This window comes from Urocitellus parryii, chromosome 14 (genome assembly GCF_045843805.1).
Source record: "Urocitellus parryii isolate mUroPar1 chromosome 14, mUroPar1.hap1, whole genome shotgun sequence".
NCBI lineage: Eukaryota > Metazoa > Chordata > Mammalia > Rodentia > Sciuridae > Urocitellus > Urocitellus parryii.
The window spans coordinates 50,694,246-50,719,318 of NC_135544.1; the positions used below are offsets into that span (position 1 = coordinate 50,694,246).

The 25,073-nt window shown below is 39.2% G+C and overlaps 1 protein-coding gene across 1 annotated transcript in view; it reads right to left on the minus strand.

The window, feature by feature from the left end:
- Adam7 (ADAM metallopeptidase domain 7) overlaps window positions 1-25,073 on the minus strand; it is a 63,643-nt gene that overhangs the window by 21,920 nt on the left and 16,650 nt on the right. The window contains exons 2-11 of the mRNA XM_077792464.1: window positions 24,085-24,091; window positions 23,048-23,200; window positions 19,069-19,145; window positions 16,869-16,947; window positions 15,588-15,664; window positions 13,989-14,178; window positions 12,615-12,668; window positions 11,048-11,119; window positions 4,025-4,194; window positions 1,407-1,491 (exon numbers count right to left, since the gene is read on the minus strand). Coding sequence (XP_077648590.1) covers window positions 1,407-1,491; window positions 4,025-4,194; window positions 11,048-11,119; window positions 12,615-12,668; window positions 13,989-14,178; window positions 15,588-15,664; window positions 16,869-16,947; window positions 19,069-19,145; window positions 23,048-23,200; window positions 24,085-24,091 — 964 coding nt within the window. The remainder of the gene's footprint in view (window positions 1-1,406; window positions 1,492-4,024; window positions 4,195-11,047; window positions 11,120-12,614; window positions 12,669-13,988; window positions 14,179-15,587; window positions 15,665-16,868; window positions 16,948-19,068; window positions 19,146-23,047; window positions 23,201-24,084; window positions 24,092-25,073) is intronic.

A 25,073-nucleotide genomic window follows, 5' to 3' on the forward strand; every position in this document is an offset into this window, starting at 1 on the left:
GTCCTCGGGAATGAGATCAGTGCCCTTATAAAAGAGGCTCAGGAGGGTCCTCTTGTCCTTTCCACCGTGTGACAACACAGAGAGAAAGTGCCAATTCTGAGGCAGAAAGTGGACCCTCACTGGATGCCATATCTGCTGATGCCTTGTTCTTGGGTGTCTCATCTTCCAGAAACGTGAGAAATACATTCCCATGTTTATTAGCCAGCCTGTTTGTGGGGTTTGCCATCTCCAGCGGCCTGCATGGACTACGACAAGTGTCCTATACAATAAACTAAATGTTACTGCTCATCTGCTCTATACCAGATTTTTAAAAAGGATACAAATAAAAACAAATGTGATGTTCTTGTTTTTAATCGGTAGTCTTTCATTGTTCAATAATTGCTATGCAACGTTGCAGATGGAGATTGTGTTACAAGGGAAAACCTGAAGGTCAGAAATATAGACTCCACGTGGCAGAACTGTCCGTCACCTAGGCTCAAAGTTCTAGTTCATGTTTTAATCCCTGTATTAGTGAAAAAAATAACTTCCCAAGAGAGCTAGGCTATCATTTTATGATAAAGCTAATGGAGCACCTTAAATTTGCTCATTTTATTCATATGGAATTTTAAATGTTCCCGGATTTGTAAAAATGTAGTTGAAAGAGTAACATTCTCCATCAGAGCCTCATGTAATACTCACAGGAATGAAATACCAAAGGCAAATCTATCTACAGGCATCACAATTAACTATGTAGTTATGAATTACAATATAAATCCATCATATAGTCTTTTTAATAAGTACTAGCTTCAAAGTTTGAGGTCTAAAGACCATCATGGGCACAAGGATGGTAAAGGAATGCAGGAAATAAAACAAAACCTCATGTTTGTGATAATCTCTCAGAAAAAAGTCACATGAACAGCACTAACTAGACTCTTTGAGACTTGGGAAAAGATCTGATAAATGAGGGAGCCACCATTCAGAGGTCTTGTGCCTGCTAAACATGCAAGGCAAGACTGTCATCGTATGACATTAAGTGCTCCATGTGCTTCCTTGTCATGCAGGATCAACTATCCTCACTTGCTGAATCAGCCATCCAGTTTTGTGAACGTTTCCTGTCTTTGTAAATAATGGGATTTAACATTCGGACGAGCTTTACTAATCCCTGTATGTTAACCTGCACATGATGGTCTTTTGAACTTGGAACTCCACTTCATTATTACCCTTATCATTCATTAATAGGTTTTTTTCTTTTAATAAAACATTTCTTTTCTCATTTAATAAAGAAGTATGAGTCTCATTATGTCAAGTCTTGGTGGGAATATATGACAAATGCACACGTGGTCTCTTTCAAGCGGACACAGAACATTACAGAAATGTAATCTGAACATTTTGATTAGGTAACATAACATAGATAAAACACAGCCCACCTTCACGATACTGCAGGAATAGTAGGGCTGGCACATGCCCTCTGGATAAGAAATTCCTTGCTCGTGTGCATACAGCCACTTCCCACTGCAAACAGAAGACAAAGACATTCTTCAATCTAAATCTGTAATTAAAACAGAGCAAATTGCACTGAACCAGCACAATGTCCAGGCCTTTACACATGAATGAGCCCTATTATTTCTGTAGTTCTGGCATTGAGATTGACCTTAGTTGATACTGAGCTCATTTGAAGCATACGGTATATGAGAGGCATTGAAAAAGCCAATTTTAGGTTGAAATTGTTATTTTAAAAAAATAGGTTATTTTCAATAAAAAAGACAATAAGGTCAGAGTCTTTCTTGATTCTAGTCTACTGTGCATTCAGTTATGGACAAAACCACTTAAATTACAAAACATAAAAATAAATTAATGAGTTAAATTTAAAACAGTTCATGGAGAGAAATGTAATGTGGTGAACTCACGTAGCACCTTGGACAATTAGCTGTGATTGAAAAATCTTAAAACTTTCAATCAACCATGAAACTCAGAAAGGATTTGGTAGATATAATCAAACATTTAGAAGAGCAGTCATGTAAAAAGAGGTCTATTCCTAGCTGGGCACAGTGGCGCATGCCTGTAATCCCAGCAGTTTGGGAGGCTGAGGCAGGAGGATCAAGAGTTCAAAGCCAGCCTCAGCCACAGCAAGGTGCTAAGCAACTCATGGAAACCCTGTCTCTAAATAAAATACAAAATAGAAATGGGGAGGTGGCTCAGTGGCTGAGTGTCCCTGAGTTCAATCTCTGGTTATCCCTGTCACCCCCCCCCCCAAAAAAAGTGTTCTATTCCTGAATTGCTTAATAAATAATGTCAGATGTGTATATTATATGAATTCTGCCTCAATTTTATTTAGGAACAGATTTTAAAGTGGGAAAATTTTAAAGAGAGCTACCATGGGTTGGAAGACAACACTTAGACTATCACAGGATCAAATCCAAGGAATGTGGCCAGGTGAGGTGACCCCCTGGGGACTTTAATTTTTTTTTTGGTCAAGTAGATGCACCGTTTCTTTCTGTCCTAATGAAGTGCTTCTGCACCTCCATTCCAAGTATCAGTACTTGGGCATCTTGGAGGACCTTAGAATTCTGGCCTTCCTGAACTCTGGAGATCTTGGGAGAATTCCATGAATGACCAGAGAAGCACCAGAGAAGGACCCTATAGAGACTGACCTCTCTCATGGTCCCTGAGAGAAAAGTGACACTGTGACAATGCCACACAGGCTGTCTGGCCACCTCTAAATCTATGCGAAGGTAGAAGGGAAGACACATGAGAAACTCAACATGCTAAGTCCCCCTTCTGCACACTTCCTGTTGATATGAGAAGCTACTAGAGAAACAAGAAATTCTGTGAAAGTAAAAGTTTACTTACTTATCGCCATTTAAGTACTTCTGGACTTATTTATTAATTATTTTTAAATACATGTACAAACAGGGAGCTAAGGGACTTCTCTTGCCCACTATGAAGTTTATGGTGATATTTTACTATTCTTCAACTTTCATAATTTGGGGCACAATAGTGCATGAATACTCAAGCCCAAGACAGGCACAGCTATGCCCCTGGATCTATATGCTATGGACCATCCAAGTATGAACACCGAGCATATTACCTTGGAGGTCTGATTCATGCCCATCAATCTACCAAAGAACTAGACCTGACCCCTCCTTGTAGGCTCTAGAAGCTTTGTGTTTCCGAATTCAGCCTGCAAGCTAATATCTGAATAACACCAGAAAGAAGATCAGCAGGCTGTTTGCAGAACTTTAGAGAAATACTGACTTTACAGTTAGATAAAGTAAGGTAAAATGGGTACTGTTTGAACATTGTAACTGTAGGGCCATCCGAAGATGTGCTGAAAGATGCCATCACTTCAAATCATTTTTCTCACAATTTAACATTTCTTAGTATATCAGTACTATGCTAAACATAAGGTTGCATTAAGTTCCATTTCATAACTCCTTATCATTTCCCTCTGGGACAAGTATCATACTAGGTATTTTGAATAACAGTACGACAAAATGTGGCTCCATCATAAAGGGAATTTATGACTGAGTAGTCTAGAGGAATGCAAACTTCAACTTAGAAATATTGAAGCTGTGGCTGGTTTAACGTATCAGATTATTTGTCTGTCAATTTATATAGTGCAGAAGATGGTCTTGCAGAATGGCCACTGGCTGGATGCCCTCCCTTTGATGAGAAGTGTCCAGAGACCAAGGAGTTTTCCAGAAGGGTATGTTTTGATGTAATACTGGGTTTTCAAAGCATGAGAGGGTGAAGGAGTTGGTGCTGGATTTTTGTAAATAATATACACAGATTCTCAAAGCAATTTGCTCACCTAATGATATTTTCAACTCTTTCCAGGAAATATACCAGATTTTTCTTCTGTAGTATTGATCAATATAAAAAAATAAGGATTATTAAAGAATCTGCTTAGAAGTTTTCTATATAGCAAGAAATGGTAATTTTCCCTTCATCTTACCCAAAGTCAATTAATCTAAAAGATTTCTTTGTTGATTATTTTTTCTTAAATGATCTACCTAAGGTAGGTAGGAAAAGAAGGGTCACATACCTTAGTAACAGAACATGATCAAAATTCTCCCTTTTTCTAAGGATTGTTTCTTGCCAAATGGAAAAACGCATTAAGGTAGTTTCAATGTTTGAATCTATTTCTATTTTGTCTCCAGCTGTCCACATTTCAATGCCAGCCAACGTTACATGAATATTCAAGGTTTTATAAATCTGTTCAAAGAAGAAATCATTTTTCACATATTCAAATTGCTACAAGAATCCTTCATCAACTGTATTCCTTTATACTTTAAAAAAAAGCAATGTAAACTTGTCAGATACCTAAGAAAATAAGACAACTCTTATTTTACAAATTGATATATTGAAACAGAATGAATATTTGATTGTTCAAGATACTGGGGAAATTTCCATTCTCAACAAAGAATCTTGACCAACAGGGTCTGATTTTCCTTGAACTATCATAAGCCTCACAGGCACCGTTCTCAAAATGCATCTAGAAGAAAGAGGTTATTAAAGTTCTAAGGTATACATCCCCTGAAAATGTATGGTCAGTACAAGTGGCACAGGGCGGTATGAGCACTCTTTGTTTCTCTCTGTACTTTAGGCCCAGGATTGGCTCTGCAGCCAGTCTGAATGTCGGTATTGGTATTCAGAAACTTAGCTGGGACATGCTTGATCTTCATGCTTGATTTTTATAACTACCTCATTTTTGTCTGAGAAACCTTATTGGGGATTTCTCAAAGCTTGCAGAGATAGTCACAGACCCTGAGCTCTCACGCCGTTCTTCCAAACTGCTTTGTAAACACCTAGCTGACAGATGTCTCATGGCAGGACAAAAGTCGACACAGAGAGGCAATTATTATGGAGATTTTTCAGAAAAAGGAACATGTGTTCTATCAGCCTGATCTTCCAGGACCACCAGTTCACAGTTGAAGGAGAGAATGAAAGATGAACGAGGAACAGTAAATAAAAAACCGAAATAGAAAGGTCACTCATGCAGTGTTACTGGAACTAGTCATTAAAACACTTCAGAGTCATATCATGACGATGACAATGACCCTGCATGATTTTCTGCTTTTCTTAACCTGTAGGATATGAATATGCTGAATTTCATGTCTCCATGATGACCTATAATAACCATGAGAACGAGGCTTCTTTTAAACTCACATGAGCTTAGACATCTAGTCAGGACCTCAAATTTGACACTCGTGCCTGAGACCCAAATTTTCCTCTTTACTGTGGGATGAATGTTTTGACCTGGGTCCTGCAGAGGGGGAATCTTCTAATCTGAGCTTTGTGGAGGGTTTCCCTTCCCAGGGGTGCTTAATGTCATAAAACCACATGCAAGGGCAGGTGGAAAACACTCGTCTTCCAAGGTGCATCCTGTTGGGTGAGGACAGAACCTACACAACAAAAGCCTGTTTTCTCTCTTAGATGTTTGGGTGGGTTTGAAATAATATCTGGAAGGTTCTAGAAAGTTGAATTTCTCTTCATGATCTAGAAAGAACCTTGGAACTTCTGAGATAAAAGAGGTGAAGGCATGAAGAAAGATAAAATGAGAGAGATCCTATGAGATAATGTAATTATCAGGAGTGAAATGGTGGAAGCTGGGCGGGGTGATGTAACCCCAGTAACCTCCTGTAACCCCAGTGGCTCAGGAGGCTGAAGCAAGAGGATCCCAAGTTCAAAGCCAGCCTCAGTAATTTAGTGAGTCCCTAAGCAACTTAGCAAGATCCTGTCACAAAATAAAAAATAAAAAGGGCTGGGGATGTGGCTCCGTGGTTAATTGCCCCTGGGTTCGATCCCTGGTACACCCTCCACCCCCCAAAAAAAAGAAGTGATATGATAGGAAAGCTCAAGGGCTTTTAAGACTCCTGGCTTTATTTGTAACATAATATGTGACCCCCACCCCCTCATATATAAAATGTACCTCCGCCTCATATATAAAATGTAAAACTTTAGTAAGAATTCAGCAATAATTTTGTGTGTATGCTTACTTGTAAGGTCGAAAACCAAGGAGAGAATTAAAGTCTTGAATTGGGGTCCATGCCAGAGCCATAATAATTCCTACCAATTATAAAAAGTCATGGGGAGGATTCTCAATTGATAGCCACAGTTAAGATGTGGAAGGAGTTCTCCTGCCTGACAAGTACAAGGCCAGAAAGAATGTTGCTTCTACCCCGAGAACTTACCAATTGTACATTTCTCTTGAAATCATCACAGAGCTGAGGTAACAGGGCCTACAGCTAGGCTGGAATCCAGGGCAAGACAGTCTCCTTCAAGGACAGATGGCAGAATATGAGGGAAAAAGAGGCTGAGTACCTTGTGAGCAGGTAAGAGTAATTCACAAGGTTTTTATGGAACTGCTAAGGTACCAGCAGGGGACAGAATATGGACACAGATGCAAGGGACTCCACATCCATGAACAGACTCTCCACAAGCCTCCTCTGGTGTTCACAGGAGTCACACTCATACACTGCAGATGGGACTGTAAATTGGGGCAACCAATCTGCAAAGCAGTATGGAGATTCCTTAGGAAACTTGGAATGGAGTCACCATTTGACCCAGCTATCCCACTCCTTGGTCTATACCCAAAGAACTTAAAATCAGCATACTACAGGGACACAGCCACATCAATGTTTATAGCAGCTCAATTCACAATAGCTAAACTATAGAACCAACCTAGATGCCCTTCGATAGATGAATGGATCAAGAAACTGTGGTATAGATACACAATGGAATATTACTCATCATTAAAAGAGAATAAAATTATGGCATTTTCAGGTAAATGGATGGAGTTGGAGAATATCATGCAAAGTGAAGTAAACCAATCCCCACAAACCAAAGGCTGAATGTTCTCTCTGATAAGTGGATGCTGATTCAGAATGGGGGGGACATGGGAAAAAATTGAGGAACTTTGATGGGGCAAAGAGGAGGAGGAGTTGGGGAGGGGCCATGGGGACAGGAAAGATGGTGCAATGAGATGGACATCACTAGCCTAGGTGCATGTGTGACTGCACCTACGATGCCATGCTACATCACGTACAACCAGAGAAATGAAAAGTTGTGCTGCAATCGTGTACAATGAGCCAAAATACACTCTGCTGTTATATGTACCTAATTAAAATTGATTAATTAGTTAATTTAAAATTTTTTTAACAAAGAGAGAGGGCCAGGAGGGAGAATGGAGACACCCTCAGAGGAAGAGGCCTGAAGGGTACCAGCAGCTGCTACTTTGCAAAATTTAACCAAATCTATCAGACTCTTTCTCCCAAGGAGCAAAAGCCTTAAGCTTCAAGGGAACCACAGCAAAATTTTTTTTTATGTCTAGAATGAAGGACAAAGGCTGATGTGACTGAAGAAAGGGTAAATAGAAAAACCTTCTGCCCCTGGAGGAGAGCAGGAAATGTCCCGAGCCCAGCTGAGGTCTCCCGTCTGTGAGGAGGAGAATGGTCATTAGAACTGCCCACCCAGTAACCCTGGCACAGTGCTTTTCTAAGGGTGAAAAAGAACAGGATAAGGGAATGCTCTGAGGCCACAGCCAGGCTTGCAGCATCAAGTATCGATCAACAGATCACCACCGAGGAACAGAAGGGAGCCTGAGGAGGGATCTGGGTACTGGCCATCAATGTGCAAAGTGAACTTGGAGCAAGAACATGGACGAACACCTTCCAACAACCCTGGCCCCAGGCTAAGCACGAGGTGAGCCAGTGGGATTTGAAATGTTGGTGCACTGCAGTTAAGAGTAGCAACAAAAGGATTTCTAACAGGAAGGATTCCACTGAACAGTGAAGGACCTAGTGAAGAAGAAGTGCATCATGAACAGGTATAAATACCATTTCCTTATTTTTACCCATCTTCACATAGTGCCCACTATCCAATGGAACACTGAAGAATACACCAGAAGGTGAGGAAATCCCACCCACTGTTCAAGAGCAAAGAGTTGACAGAACTGGACACACAGATGACCTGCATGTTGAAATGGATGGGAATTTAACTTTATCACCAGGAATATGTAAAGGATCTAGTGGAAAAGATGGAAGTGGTTTCAGAATCTTAAGAGGGCCCCAAGGACTCCTGTCTTCTGATACAAACATCCCAGTACCTTAAATGTCGGTGGGACTGTGAATATTTCACTACTATGATCAGGGTATAATATGACAAAGGTAAAAGGATTTTGCAGATGTAGTTTGAATTCCCAAATCAGGGCAATTAAACCAAAGAGGGTTTCTGTGGGTGTACCTGACTTAATCCTTTATAAAAGACCACCAAATTCCCTCACTGGCTTAAAGAAGCTGCCACACTGTGAAAGGGTCCATGGAAGCACTGGGCAGCAAGGAATGACCAGGATCTCTAGAAACAAGTACAGCCAAGGTGACACTTGTATGAGATGTGGGAACTTCAATTCTACAACTGAGCAAGTTAAACTCCGCCAACAACATACGTGAGCTGAACCCCCATTCCCCACCCTGATTTGAGCATTATGAGATGTGAGCAGAGAACCAAGTTATGTTGTACCTAGACTGGCCTAAAATAAAGTTGAGATAAGAAATGGATGTTGTTTTATGATACTAAATTTGTAGTAATTTGTTATTCAGAAATTTAAAAAAAAACAAGTGAAAAACATTCTTGAACAGATTTTAATTTCAGCATAGAGGTGGAAATTTTAAGAAAGAATGAACAGAAATGATAGAAAAGTTATAGTCGTGAAGATAAAGAATAACTTTGATAAGCACTTGAAAAGGCAAGACACAATTAAGGAAAGCATTCTATTGACTGTATAGAAATGACCCAAATTGAAAGACAAGAAGTGAAAAAAACAGAAGAGAAAAATCACAGGTTCTAATATATGAATAACTGAAATACCAGAAGAAGAAGAGAGAGAGAATAAAGCAGAAATATTTGAAGAGAACATGGTCAAGAACTTTCAAAAATAATAGGAAACCCTGAGTCATAGATCCAAGAAGCTCAGAGAAGTCAAGCAGTATTCAAACAGTATAAACTAACACATTCCCCCATCTCTCTCTCTCTCTCTCTCTCTCTCTCTCTCTCTCTCTCTCTCTCTCTCTCTCTCTCATACACACACACACACACTCACTCACACACTTTGATAGTGGCATGCCAAAGGGACACACAGATCAACTAGCATATTGCCCCATGGCCCTTATTGATATTCAACAACAATTGAAGAAATAACTTCATGGGTTGAAAGAAAATACCTCTTGTGTGGAATTCCCAGTAATTGATGTAGATTCTCTACTCTGAAGGAAAGGAAGCATGACTCCCCTCTCCAGAAGTGTGAACTGTGCATGGTAACTTTCTTCCAGAGACAAGAGTGTGGTGGTGAGAAATGAGAGAACTTGACAAACACTGTCAATCAACTTGACATAACTGGTATTTATGGAGAACTCTAACCACCAATGGCAGAATATTTTTTACAAGTACTCTTGAACATTAACTATGCTAGACCCAATGTTATGGTTTAGATCTGGAATGTTCCCCCAAAATCTTATGCTGAAGACATTGTCCCCAAGGCAGCAATGTCCAGAGGCAGGACTCTGGGAAGGATTTGGATCATGAAGATTCTGACTTCATCAGTAGATTAATACATTTAATCAGTGGGTTAATCCATTCTGATGAAGCCATCAAGTGGATTATTTCATTGATAGCTGAATGGACTCTACTGGGGGATGGAACCTAGTTGGAAGTGGTAGGTAGGTCTCTGGGGATGAACCCTCAAAGTCCTTGGCCCTTTGTGAGTACTTTCTCTTAATTTTTTTCTCTCTCTCCTTCTTGCTACCATGATCCGAGCAACTTTCTAAACTATACTCTTCTGCCATGATGTTCTGCCTCACCTCAGGCCCCCCAACATGGAGCCAGCTGAGAGAGAATAAAGCAGAAGTATTTGAAGAGAACTTTCAAAAATAATAGGAAACACTGAATCCTAGATCCAAGAAGCTCAGAGAATTCAAGCAGTATTCAAGCAGTATAAACTTGAATCCTGAGCCAAATAAATCTTTCCTTCTCTAAGTTATTCTTTTCAGGTATTTTGGTCAGAGTGGTAAAAAAATATCTGACTAACACAATCAGATTCTGGGTCAAGAAAAAACAAACAACTCAACAAATGTAAAAGAATTGAAATTGACAAAACAGTCTCTAATTCTAATGGAATGAAAATTAGAAATCAGTAACAAAAACCATAAACATCCCCAAATATTGGCAAATGAAGCAACTTCCTAGCTATGAGCACTGAAACAAAAAGAATCCATAAAGAACATCAAACATTTTCAACTGAATGAAAATTAAAAATAAAATATAAATCCATGGGAAACAATCAAGGAAGCATACACATGACATATAATCCAGCATTCCCACCTCTTAGTTATCTGCATAAAATAAATGAAGTTCTATGTTCACCCACACTGATGCATTCAAATGTTTGCAGCAGTTGTTTTCATAGCAGTCAAAAACTATAACTAAGTTAAGGTTTCCTCAACTGTTGAATAAACAGCCACTAGCTGTTCCTTCCAGCATCTTCCCATAGTTCCTCTCTATCCTAGTAATGGGGCTGGGGTGTCTGAGAAGGCAGCAAAGAGAGATGTATAAAATTCACAATTTGTTTAAGAGTTATAATTCATTAAAATCTACCAAAAGCAGTCATCTTAATATATTTTATTGAAATAGTTACCCTAATTTCTGTGCCAAACCTTGGGCAATAAGTTTTAGCTTGAAGAGACATTTTTTCATACAAGGTCATACGACACGTGAGACTCAGTTTATATGTGATTGGCTTTCAAACTTTTTGTATATTGCTTCATCAATTTTGTTAGAGATAAATATTAAAACTTATTTGAATATTAAATGTTATTGATATAGAGAACCAAAAACTCAGAGCTGTCATCGGTTGCTACAATTTTTTCAATAGATTTTTGTCAGTCATTTTTACTTGATGAATTTTTATGATGTGGACTCCCACTGTATCAAGGTTACTATAAGAATCCAATGGAGACAGACCCCAGAATGTTCTTTGTATGTTCAGCTTGACTCAAACTACAGCAAAACTTACCATGTTGACAAAATTGACCATGCCCCAAATTCGGTTCCTTAGTTTATGGTGAGGTTGACCATTCCTACGATACTGGAAATAAAAACATCATATCAACACGCTTTCATAGTAGGAGCTTCATAAAAGCTCAATAAAAGTGCTTCATCCATCATGAGCTGTTATAAAGAAAAAAAGCCTTCTTTTTTTTTTGCTTAAATAGTGTGCAAATCCCTCTCTTTGTTCTAATTAATATTTAAGTGTTTATTTTGTTACAGTTCCCCCCTCATATTCACTATTCTGTATTTTTTTCTACATTGTTAACTAATTTATTTAGTCCTATTTATTTCTGGAACATTTTCAAGAATTGCCTCTCAAAGAGTGTCTGTCATCCAGAAACCCACACTCAGTCTCTGAAATCTTCTATTCTGCATTAATGTCTCCTATTTTCTCATAGTTTTCAACTGTACCTATCTGTGCTCAATAAGTGGTTGTTTCCCTGTCACCTCCATCCTCCAGTGTACTGATTCTCTCTTCACCTGTGTCTAATCTGCTGTTTCATTCATTCAAGGATATATGCGTTTTCCTTTTATCAATGTGGAATAGTTTTGCAAGGAAGCTGGCCATTTTTTACCATCTCATTTAATTCTTTTTTTTGTAATTTCTATTCTATTCACTTTCTTTATTCTCTGATAACTGTAAACCTATACTTTCGTGATGAAGAATGATTTGAAGGTATCACTGGATAACTGATAGTTCTTGGTAGTCGTAGTCTCCTTTTCACTATGCTGGCTGACCCTTCCTCATGGGATTCATTTCGTCTTGGATTATTAAAGTGTCTTTATAGGACATTTTTTACTTCAGCTCAAGTTGTTTACCAGATAGATATCTAGTTAGTTTTTATGCTGAAAGCTTTGTGTGATATGTCTGCAGCTGAAGAAAAACAAAACAAAACAAAATCACCAACTACCATGCTCCCTCTCTGTGCATGGTGCAGGCTTAGAATTTCTGGTTTCTCTTGGGTGATGTTTTCCCTTCCCATGCCTATGGGCAAACCAAACTTCCTTTATCTTTTACGGTTTCAGTGGAGCTTTTTCTTTTTTAGGGATGGGGCAGCCCTTTCTAGCTCTGAGAATTATGTGGAGGATTCTTTTCCAAAGGCCAGACTTTTGCTTGTAAGGAGGTTAATTCCTCACTCATCACAACTGTATTCTCTATGTCACGGGTCACCAAGGCTTTGGGTTTGACTTCCTTTTCTGATGGAGATTTTCTTATTAATTTTTATTATCTGGAAATGTTCAATGTTTTCTTTTGAGATCCACAACAGAGTGTTGCCAAGTCTGCAACTTTTCATATGCTGCTCAGCATCTCCATATGTTCACAGTGGGGAGGAGGGTTCTAGTTTGGATTAGTCCCCTGCAATATCAAAAGACCTAAATCATCTCTTATATGCATGTATTTTGAAGAAGTTAAAAACAGAAGTTTGAGACCAGAATAGCACTCTGATTAGAGCACCACTACTCTGGGCTCCATCACATCCGTGGTTTCATGAGGATGAATGAAAAGCGAAAACGTTCCTCTGGAAACTTACCACAAAATCATCAGCAACAACGAACAGCTCCATATACTTTTGTTCATGGATGCTCTGGAAATTGATGAACAATTCAATGAAGTATGCTAACATTTTTAAACTTAACAGTGAATTTCTGAAAAGCTATCATTTTTAAGATAAGAAAATTAATCTTGCTGACACTGGAAGGTGAATTAAATGAGTATATCTAATAATCCTGAAGCAACATTCCATATTTGACTACCCTTTGTTTAGTCTTTAAGGTTAGACAAGAGTTATAATATAATCATGAATCCCATGTTTAATACTTAAGGTTCCTTTTCTTTTTCTTTCATGTACAGATTAAATGGTTCATAAGCAAGTTCATGTAGGAAGCACCCATGAATATATATATATATAGTGAGAGCTCCAACCAGACTGAATGACAGAACTGACCATGTCCCTCCTAATTTTTTCCTGCCTCCCAAACTCCTAATTGGCAGTGGTCTCAATTCCAAGGAAACAGATGAATATCGCTAAATCTAGGTCTCTTATTTCTAGAAAACACCAATACCAGGAAGTTCTTCTATGATTTCAGCATAAATGAGGAGTGGGCATGTTCTCTGAGGACAAATGAAAGGGACTTGTTCAGAGATTTAAGTCATTCATTCTTTCATGAGCTAAGGAATTGTCTCTTCCCTGAGTGATTCTATCAGGAGACTCCTGTTAGTCATCCAGTAAGTTTCAGACACTGGACCTTGGACCTGAGAAGATGATAAACAAACATGGATCTTTCATGTTCATATCACTAAAGTGCCATGGTATATAGCATTCAAGAGAATTGGACTTTGGATTCAGTTCTACTCTAGCGAATGTTCAGGAGCAGGTCTCTGATGTAGTGTCCTGTTCTCTAACATAAGAGCACAAACTAAAAGATTTCCAGGGCCACCCCCAGCTCTGAATCCTCTGGTCATATGTTGCAAATCTCTTCTTGCAAATATCTTCTTGGTTCTTTTGGGATAAGAACTAGTTTTCTACACAACTAGTTATTATATAAGTCTAAAACCAAAGGACTCTGCCACCATCCCATCAGAAACAGACCTGTTGTTGTTCTTAGTTATCCTTCACCATCAGGACATCTGGCCTGAGGGAAGGGAGAATAGGGCTTGTCATTGACAGTCCCCAGGTGGCAGGGGAGGCAAGGAGAGAGACATTGTCTAAGACAGGTTTCAAGACACTGAAAATTTCCGTCTTCGATATAGAGGGCTGTAGACATCCCCTTTCTTGACACTGATGAAACAGATTGCGATGTGCTCACTGGCTTGACTCATAATCTCCAGAGCCTACAGGAAACCAGGAAATGTCGGGGATGGGTGTGTTTCCCCTGGGGTAAGAGGACTTAAACACAGCACTCACTTCCATCTTGTAGTTTCCCTTGTGTGAGGAGTCCGTTGGAGCAGCGTTCTTGGTAAAATTGAGCTCCGCACAAGTAAAATTGGTAGCATACGGCCCCTTGGCATTGTATTTGAACACCAAATGCTCCCCCTCATCTGAGTATTTCACTGGTTCAATGAGGTACCTTTGATCACGAACCCTGAAGAATCCCCTGTGGGAATTGGAACACCACATGCATTCAAGGTCCATAACTATCCTGTTCCATTTTACTGACTTTTATCTTTTGAAAAATGAGAAATTACAAAGTCAAGACTTCATGAACAGGAAGCCAGGTTTCCTGGCGGTACAGAAGCAAGATAGCATGTGGGCTTTGGTAGAATTAAGAACATTTTCTAAAAGTCAGTTGACATGGATTTTCAGAAGTTTGACAATCCAATTTCTAGGTACCATAATAATTCCCACCCTGGTGGCTTCAAGTTTTGCAGAAATTTTGTTCATTCTTTTGTCTGTGCATTAAGTGCAGAATAAATATATGAAGATACAGAACTACTTTGGGGAAATTTTGTCACTAAAGGGGTTCTCCTTCTTAAAAAGGCTGGAACATGGGGGGGCGACTCAAGGGAAAGCTCCTTGTCCCACCCTCTATGACCCCTCATCTTCCTTCTTTTCCTTGAGCCTTTCTTTGTCCTCGAGTCCAAGATCTATAGAGAATTACCTCTGACATTTTACTCTTTAGAGATCATAGAGCTGTGGGCGTGGTGGCGCCCACCTGTAATCCCAGAGACTTGGAAGGCTGAGGCAGAAGGATCAAGAGTTCAAAACCAGCCTCAGCAAAAGTGAGGTGCTAAGCAGCTCAGTGAGACCCTGTCTCTAAATAAAATACAAAATAGGGCTGGGATGTGGCTCAGTGGTCGAGTTCCCAATTCCCAATACCCACCCCCCCCAACCCTTTAGAGATCGTAAACACAGTTGAGTAAATGCTAACTCACTAAAGTGCCATGGTATAGTGGGAACTCAGAACTAGCATTCAAGAGAATTGGACTTTGGATTCAGTTCTACTCTAGCGAATGTTCAGGAGCAAGTCTCTGATGTAGTGTCCTGTTCTCTAACATAAGAGCACAAACTAAAAGATTTCCAGGGCCACCCCCAGCTCTGAATCCTCTGGTCATACATTGCAAATCTCTTCTTGCGAAGGTTGTGTGTTAGACATCTTTTTGTCAAAATGAACATAAATCACAGGAGCTCACACTCACTGCTAAAAATATACTATAGCCCTTTATCCATTATGTTTTCTATTTAGAGAGTTAGTAAAAAGAAACAAGTAAAAAACATGTCTTTAAACATTTATAGGAAAAGTTATAAAAGAAATAGGAAGCTGTGAGGGGTGGTGCATGCCTGTAGTGACTTGGGAAGCTGAGGCAGGAGGATCACAAGTTTGAGTGCAGCCTGAGCAACTTAGTGAGCCCCATAGCAACTTAATGAGACCCAGTCTCAAAATAAAAAATAAAAAGGGTTGGGGCTGTAGCTCAGGGGTAGAGCACTGCTAGGTTCAATCCCTAGAACCAAAAGAAACCAAAAAAAGGGGGGCGGGGTAAGAAAGAGGAAAATACTCTGCCTTACCTTAGACCTTTACACGTGCTGATGCTGGCTGCAGAATCAAATTCATGTATAATAGATCCTTGGTAAAAGCAGTGCTCCTAACGTAGAAGAAGAGTGGATTGATGTAAGTATGAATATCAATATTGTGTAAATATTAGTATCTCATTATTTTCTTTTCAGACACGTTAGTATTTCATTCCTAGGTTCCACATTTTCCTGTGCATTCTGAATTACACTCTTTTTCTTGGAAACATTTGAGTCTGCTTTAGAGATCCTGAACCTTAATTACATCATTACTTTGTGTAAAACCAAGTATGGATTCTTTCATCACACATTCAATATTCTGCTAGGTGATGACACCAGTTTCAGATATGCAAACCTTTTCTATGTAAATATCATTCCCTCAATTCATCCTAAAATCTTTGCCATGCTGACCCTCTTGGGTGAATATTACAATTTCCCAGCTGCCTATGAAATCAAGCCAAGCTCTTGATGCTTCCTGTAAGAAGACCCTGCCTTCCTCCCAGCCCCCCTCATGCCCTTCTTTCCGGCCTCTCTGCTTCAATCCTGCTGGCAACCCCACAACTCCTCATGGTGTTTTGCTCATGGGGAGCCTGTCCTGTCCGGTGCTACTCTTCCCACCATTTCCACCTGTTCAGCTCCTGCCTGTGGATAACGTGCATAGCCTTCTGGGGACCTCACACCCTCACAGGATGACCACAGCCCCTGCATAAAGGAATGTCACCCAGTTTTCCTCTGGTTCTGTGTCTTAAGACGATTCAATATGATAACTGAGATCTCCCAGAGGTTGGCATTTGCTTCCAATAGAGGAAATAAGTTTTTTAAACATATTTTTGGTAAGAAGGACTTATATTGTTCTTGGCTAGAGGGTGGCAGACGGTATGTTCTGGAAGGAAAGTGAAGTAAAAAATATAATCTATATCCTCTAGAATAATAGTGATTAAAACAAAGTTTCATATGGAAAATAAGAAGAGACCACCATCACTAGCTTAAGTAGATCCCACCAGGATGCTCTAGCCTTCTTTGGGGTCCTGCTTTGCCCTTCCTCCAGGCTTAGCACAATATTGACTCTAGAAGAGTCCATTTATTAAAGAAAGACACATTATGGGGATCATTTTTTAGAGAAAGGTGCATGTTTTCTATTCGGGCCTCATTCAGTGAGATGAGGCAATTCAGGGTTTGCTCCTTTTGGAGCAATTGGTAAGGCTTGAATTGAGTTTTGAAATCACATCAGGAAAGATTAGTTTCAGAAAAGTGACGCGGAAAGGTTCTGTAAGCTACCGTGATTAGAGGATGATGGACGAGCATTTTTTTTTTCAAGGTGTAGAAGGTCTCACTGTAATTTGAGGACAGGAACTCCCTAAAAAAGAGAGCAGAGAGGAAGTGAGGACGATTCACTCTAAAACTCTAAGCAATAAAGGCAACCATGTGATGAGCGGCCTCCAGACCACGATCAAATATTAGCAAAACAAACAAACAAAACTTACAATCCAACCCTACCGATGACAACGTGCAACATGAATGGACTAAACATCCCAATTAAAAATCAGGGGGTTTTGACAGAATTCATTAAATATCAAGAGCCGACGGCTAACTGCCATCTTACAAAATGCACATTTTAAATGTAAAGACAAAAGCATAGTGAAAAGTGAATGAAAAATAGTGTATTATGTAAATAGTAAACATAGGAAGTCTACACATAATATCAGGTAACAAATATTATGTGAAAAACTTGTGAGTACTATCAAATATTTTAGAAGAATAATATCTTTAGAAAATGTAAGATAAGAAAACACTACCCAAATCATTTTATTTATTAAAATGAATAGATTAAACTGTGGATTAAACCCTGGGGTTCTTTACTGGTAAAAGCCACATCCCCAGCTCTCATTTAAAAACATTTTTTTTGGGGGGGAGGGTATCCTAATTTGCCCAGATTTGACATCAGATCTGGGATTCTTCTGATTCAGCCCACCCAGCCACTGGAATTACAGGCAAGCTCCACAGTGCTGGGCTCCTACTAATTTTATATGACCAATGTCATCTCATGTCAACTTCAACACATTTCAAACACCATAAACAAGTTGTAAGTTGAATACCACAATATAATTTAAAATAATGAATAATAGGCAAATAAAATTTTATCTCAGGAATGCAAGCATAGTTTAACAGGTACAATAAATCAGTGTAAATCCCAGTATTGATGTTTAGATGAATGCAAACAAAACACTTGGAACAAACTTCTTAATAGCATCAATGGCATATCTATAAAGTAATGTCATGTTAATTACTTAATATTTAACACTTTCAATAATTGATAAACTCTCTTAGAGGGAAAAAACACTCAAATTACTGATATCAGAATTTAAAAGAAGATTATCACTGAAGATACTATAGACATTTAAAAAGAGCAAGAGGATATTATGAAACATTATGCCTCAAGTGTGGCAACTTAGGCAAAACCCATATTTCCATGAAAGTCTCAGTTTAAAACTGACACAAAGGGAAATAGAGAATCTGAATGACCTTCAGTCAACTGATAATGTGACTCTAAATTTTAATCAGAAACATAAAGCCCCCTTCATTGTGACCCTGGGTAAGCTATTATTTTTCCATATTTTTATTGGTGTGTTATAATAATACCTAATAGTGGGATTCAGTGCTATATATGATAAGCTATTGTTTTAATGTACTTACTTCATATAGATATTGTAAGACTCAAGAAATAACTTTAATAAAAAATAAACAGAAATCACTTAATAAATATTAGCTCCCTTCATGTGGAGAAGATGCAATCTGAAAATATTATTAATATGATCATGCTATTAGGCTTGAATTTTCTGCATGTTTGTCTAGTGGGAAATTTAGGATGGGAAGGACGTTTTTCTGTATTTTTTGTTTGTTTGTTTTAGCTAACAGACCTGAGTCTCCGTTCTCTAATAGTGGCACCATTCCAAGTGACTGACAATTGACAACAACCTGGGCTTTTATAGTTTAGGTCTCTGAGATACAGCTATCCCATGTAGGAAGGGTTCAGAGAAAAACTGTGAAAATTAACAGCAAAGGGAAGGACTCAAGAAGAGATTTCAAATTCTTCCCAGTTCTTAGCTTACTCTCCAAAACACTTGATTCTATATCTATTTTAAACAACTTAGAAGTCAATTTCAAAACCATGGGTTTCAAAATTCTTTTGTTCTACTGATTCAAAAAGCACTAATGTGTCAACTCTTTTCCTAAAGTGTCTCTATGAAGCTCAGGAACTCCAAGTGCCCCAAACAAAGAGTTATTTAGAAACCACAGAAGAGTGTTGATAGCTGTCTCTAAGTCGTTGAAAGGCAATGACTTTATATCTGAAAAGGAAGAATTCACATAATACAGAGGTAACAGTGACTTGAAGAATTAACTTTACTGGCAGTTTTAGAAAAACTGGGATATCAGAGATGACTAAATCTATAAGTGATGGAATCACACTAGAACTTACCTTGATCTTAGAAGGTGAAGGATTAAGGTTTTTCTATTGAGTTTTATTTCATACAACAATTCTTCTTCATAGGCTTCCTGAAAAAACAAGATCTGTCATGTGACTTCCACACATGCTGGTCAGGAGCCTGCTGCTAGTGGGTGGTGTGGGGCAGGAGTGGTCACCGATCCCCAGCTCCTACCCGTCCTTACAGGGAGCAAACACTGGGCGTGCTTGACTTAAAGAGAGCTAGTATTAGAAGGAAGATTTCACCCAAGTTATTCTTAATTAAAATTTTCAAAGGACATTTTTCTCTAGAAATGAAACAATAATAAAATACAATAAATATTCTCCCCTCATCCAGCCATACACAAATTCCTGTATGTCCATACAGAGTGCCTCCAAAACACATAGATCTTCTGTTTTCTGGTTTTGTTTTTAGCAGTTTTGTATATGCTGTTTTATAGTTTCCATTTTCAATTAAGAAATCATGACCATTCCCTTACAAATGTTCTCTTGCAAGAGTGTGTTTTAAGGCTGCCCCTCCCCAAAATGTGAGTGAAACATCATGCATCATTTATTTAATCTGAATCAATTATCAGAAATTTGTTTTGGGATGTTCACTGTACTTAGAGTTGCAATGTTGACAACTTGGAAAAAAATGTAGGGCTTTTGATAAATACTGATAAATATCCTAAAGAAAGGAAATCTAAATGTAGAACTTCACCAAAAATTAATACTGGTTTCATGTGATTATTTGCAGCACTCATATCTATTACTGGTATGTTGACTGCTTACCAGTAAAAGATGGTAGGCAACGTTGCAGTCATAGATATTACTACTAATAAATTTTTTTAAACAATATAACTTGTTGTGATATTCTGTTTGATAGCCATTGGTATTGGTAATTTTCTTTTGTGTGTTTCATTATTTGTAGTTTTTTTAAAATATGAATTTCTGCTTCATGACCATTTACCATTCTCTTTGGTAGTATTTTATTTTCTTATGATTGATAATAATTTTTTCATAATTTAAGTTGTCGGTCTTCATTGTAAAAATTTCTTTGAGCTCAATGTCCATTTATTTGACAGCTGCAGCTTCAAGTACAGTGATAATAATGAAGACAGAGTGGTGTACAAGGTGGAGGCCGCTGGCCTCACAGAAGCTCTAGATTGGCAAAGAAGGTGACCAGATAGCCACAGAATCAGGTGTGATAAGCATTGTAACAGGAGAACCACAGCAGTATTCCAGCATCACAGGCAAGAAACAGCGTTTGTGAAGATTCTGAGATAGGAAGGAACCCGGCTGGTTGGAGGAACACGGAGGGAGAAGTTCAAGGTTGCTAGAAAAATCAAGGACACGTTTAGCACAAGTGGGAGGGAGAGGTAGAGGAAGAAAATTAACAAGAACAGCCCACAGAGGTGAAGGCCTGAGACTCCTCCTAAGAACAGACAAGCAAAGGGTTTAAGGGGAGGCCAGCATGGAATTTCATGGGTCTGAGAAATCAGCACTGAGGAGGGGGAAGCCCCTGGAAGGCGGCTGGTGCAGAGCAGGTGCCTTGGCAGGGGAGTAAAGAGGAGTAGGTAACCTCAAAGATATGCACCTGCTAGACTCCAGATGCACCAGACATTGATTGTCAGGAAGGAGCCCAGGGTTTGGGGTATCCTGTTTAACTCTGTCATGACCAGGTGAGGATCTGATGAGGGACGGCTCTGAGGTGTTGGAGACCTTAGTTTTGTATTTGTTGGACGTGAGGTGTGCACAGTTCAGGCTTTTTTGATTGCAAGTTTAACTTAAAAAAAAAAAAAGGACTTATAATAAAGACACGACGGAATTCACAGGCGGGCAGGCAAGAAGCAATGTGCTCCATCCAGAACAGTCGAGTCACATATTTCAACATATATGCGTATGTGTGAGCATAAGGATGGCACAGTGGGGCTTTTTGTATCATTTGAATATTTGAATGTGAAATTTTATTAATTAAGAAATTAATGGGATTTTCATTTTAGGGTTTTTTTTTGAGACTTATAAATACTTGGGAAGACATTACCTCATACTTAGATACATTCTGCACTAAGGCTTCCCTACTGTTAACATCCTACATTACTGTGGTATTTCTGTCACAACTAATGAACCAGGAGTGATATGTTTTTATTATTTTAAAATCCAAACTTATTCGGATTCTCTTAGTTTTTACATAATGACATTTTGCTCTTCAAGAATCCCTTTCCAGGCACCGCATTGTTTATCTGTCATGGCTCCTCAGCCTCCTCAACCCTCAGATTTTCCTAATTTTCAATGACTGACAATTTTGAGGTCTACTCAACAGGTACTTTGTAGAATGCCTCTCAATTTTTTGATGTTTTTTTCCCTTATGGTTAGTCTGTAGTTATGGATATGAGGGTGAAAGCCACCAGAGAAAGTGCCATTTTGTCACATCCAGAGTCCTTGCTATGAGGAGGACCTTGCATTCACGAGGTTGGCCTTCATCACGGGGCTGAGGTGGCGTTTGCTACCTCTCCCCTGTGTGAAATGGCTCTCTTCTTTCCCTCCATACTGTACTCTCTGTAAGGAAATCATAATGCACAGCCCACACTTAAGGGGTGGGGACCATGCTCCACCTCGTGGAAACAGATACGTCTACATAAATTATTTAATTCTTCTAAGATGAGAGATTTGCCTATTCTTCCACCTTGGTTTATTTATGTCTGTATGGACTCACAGATCTTAGTCTATTCTTCAGGTTATAGTACAAGGCCATATTATTTATTTGTTCAAATTATCCTAGCTTTGGCCCTTGAGAGTTTTTTAAGTGATTTCCTGAGTTCATCAATGTGAGTTTGGAGCTTTGTGTGTTTTTTTTTGGGGGGGAAAGGGGGTTGTTCATTTGTTTGGGCACTTTCTAGTACTACAAAATGCTCCAGGCTCATCTTGAATCTTTCCCACCTGTATTCAGGCTATATATTCATAATGGAAATTTTAATATTAATATTGAAGGCTTAAGACAATAGTTTCCAGGAGAGCTCACTGTGGTAGAAAACTGGTTGTGCATCCTTGATTGGATACCAGCCTTTGACCAGTACAAATGACGGGAAGGTGAAAAAGGAGTTGGAAATCAAGAGAAAAATTATTTATAAAGATAATTATTGGAGAAAAATAGACATCATTACCAAATGAGATTGGAGGGAGAGTTACTTTTTGTCTCAAGCCCTGAGACAGAGGTATCAATGGGACAGTTTGGAAAGTTGAAAATTATCTTCCTTTGACTGAGAAATCTAATAAGTGAGAGCCTGGGAAACAGGCTGCTGCAGTGGTGGAGAGAAACAATTCAATGCCTTGGGATAGTTGTGGGAGTGAAATACCTGTCCATATTTTCCATGCACCAAATTTAAAACCTAAAATGCAAACTGCAAGTGTTTAATGATACACATCAAGAACATTCATCTAAGACTTTTCGTAACCGTGGGATTGAAAAGAAACTAATTGTGAATCTTGCTCCCTTTTATTATCCATTTTCCATGATAAACATTCATTTCTTTTGACAATAATATTTTAATATTTTTAAAGTTCAAGACTTGCACAAACATCCTTCTAAGTACAGGGCAAGAAGGACTTTTTGTTCCTAAGAAAATTGTCCAATTCTGCTTCAGAATATATTGGCTGTAAGGCAAATAAACCTGCATGCTAGGTCTCAGGGAAAACAAAATAAATTCTCAGGATGACATTCCATGGGCACCCGCTCAGAACAAGTGAGGTGGCTCTAGACCAACTTGGAGAAGTGTGGCTGGAACACCTTGCTTAATGGCGCCCCCTAAAACCTGATGTTTGTTTCCTAACCCATTGAGGGGTTGTGCACCCCTGAGCACAGGCTGTAAGCTGAATGGGAGTCCTCCCAAGAACTGAGACTCCTCTCTTTCTATTTGCTTCTGGCTGGACCCCGAGGAAGCTTTCCATATTCCTCTGAAAGCAATAAACTGTGTTTGCTGAATGACACTCCTACCGGCACGTCATGGTGATCATGGGCATAGTCAAGGTCTCGTTTCTGCATCAAAGAAAGCCGTTTCACATGGACCAGTTGGTACAGATCTGCTCCAAGGATCACTTTTTCAGGAAAAAAAAAAAAAAAAAAAAAAACATGAGGGGGGAAATCCAGCTGATGTCAACATTCATCCACACAGAGACTGACTGTGCATATTTCTCATTTTATACCCAACAACATTGAGATGGATATTTACAAACTAGGAAAATATAAGTAAAATTGGAAAGGGGTCTAAGACATAAACGTCCCTCGTCTTCTTCCATAGTTTCACCCTGTTCTGTACTGGCCATCTTTGTCACGATACTCTCCCCAGACCTGTCTCTGGTTCTGCCTCTTATCAAAGCCTGAACTGGAAGGTCCTGTGGCTATGTAAATTACCAAATTTTTGTCTTTGAGGAACATTTACACTTGAGGTCTTAACTCTATAGTGAAGGGAGAGGCTTTCACTTGCTAGTGAACTGTAGGTAGCCCCACGTCAGGATAAACACAATCTTCTCTACTCAGGTCCTATCACATTGATAGTCACCTGTGAGGTGATCTGGGACCTTAAAGAGCTATAAAGAGGAGAAGGCATGCACGTTTTGGAACATGCTCTGATTCAAATCAAGTTTTCACCAGTTTAACAGCCGTGTGATCATGAGTAGCTCTCTGATTTGTAAACGCTACTCGCATGTCCCTTATCTGTAAAGTGGAGAAGATACTATTGAATTTAAACATTCTAATGTACAATGTGACTAATGGCTAGCACAGTCCCGCGTTATTATAGGTATTTGGTGAATATCCACTATGGGTCAGAGTGCTTAAGAGTGATATGGAATTTCATAGAGTCATCAAACCTCAGGATTAGCCATAACCTAGTCCAAGTTCTACACTAACGGTTCTCAGCAAAATCACCTGTGCATAGCTACTGTTCTTGTTATTTACTATAAACTTTGTGGCTAAAGAGATATTGCCTCATAGTACAACCAGAAAACCCTGACAAAAAGAGTAAGACATACCTTTGACCTGAGAAATGAGTAAAATCATCAAAAATATAGACCTGGGGAGCATTCTGAACGGTCCTGGTGGAAGAGGGGCACCGGCACCTGAGAAGAGCTGTGCCCTGCTCCTCGTCCTTGGTCTACCGCAAGGATGCAGAGCCTAACAGCTAGATGGGCAGTTTTGATCTGGCACAAGGAAGTGTTCCTGACCAAGTTGCACAAGTTGCTAGAATGCTTGAGGCCAAAACCTGAGGGCTGGACAGCGTGTGCTAATTAAAGAACCCCTGAGGTGGTGGTGGAGGTGGCTTGGCATAGATTCCTACTTCATGCCTAACAGAATATGATTCTAGATCTACTAAAACTTCAAAAGTGAAAAGAACAGGAATGTTTTAGAAAAAAAAAAAAAACATATTGAAGGATGATATCTAGTTTGGTTGAAGAAGGTGAAGCCCAGCCATGTTGATGACCACAGGTAAAAGCCATAAGGGGACATTTACTAAATAAGATAAAAACATTGAAAATTTGTATATGTCATAGATCACATAAAAGACAGAAACTCCAGATGTGTATGCAAAACATATAACAAAAGGTGTGAATTGCCTTTCAACATAGCGTAGTTTCAAATTAATACAAAAAAGAAAATACGGATAGCCGAGTGTACAAAGGACTGGGGTGAAGCTCTTTATAAGGTCTGGCTTCCCTGAGGTGTTAGAGGAGAACTTCCCCTGCTAGTACCAGCCCTTGGTCTGCATTTAGGATTCTGTCCCTCCTGCAACTCGCAATGTCTCCCCAGTATTCCCACCAACTGAAGCAATCCATGCCAACTGCAAGTGTCCTTTTGAGATTTAAACAAGCTTGAAACTCCCCTTTTGGAAAAATCCTATCCTTAATTCTCAATCCTGCTATTATGTCTTACCAGGACTTTCTGAGCCACTTTTTTTTCTTTTTTGGTGGAGGTAGTACTGGGGATTGAACTCCAGGGCACTCGACCACTGAGCCATATCCCC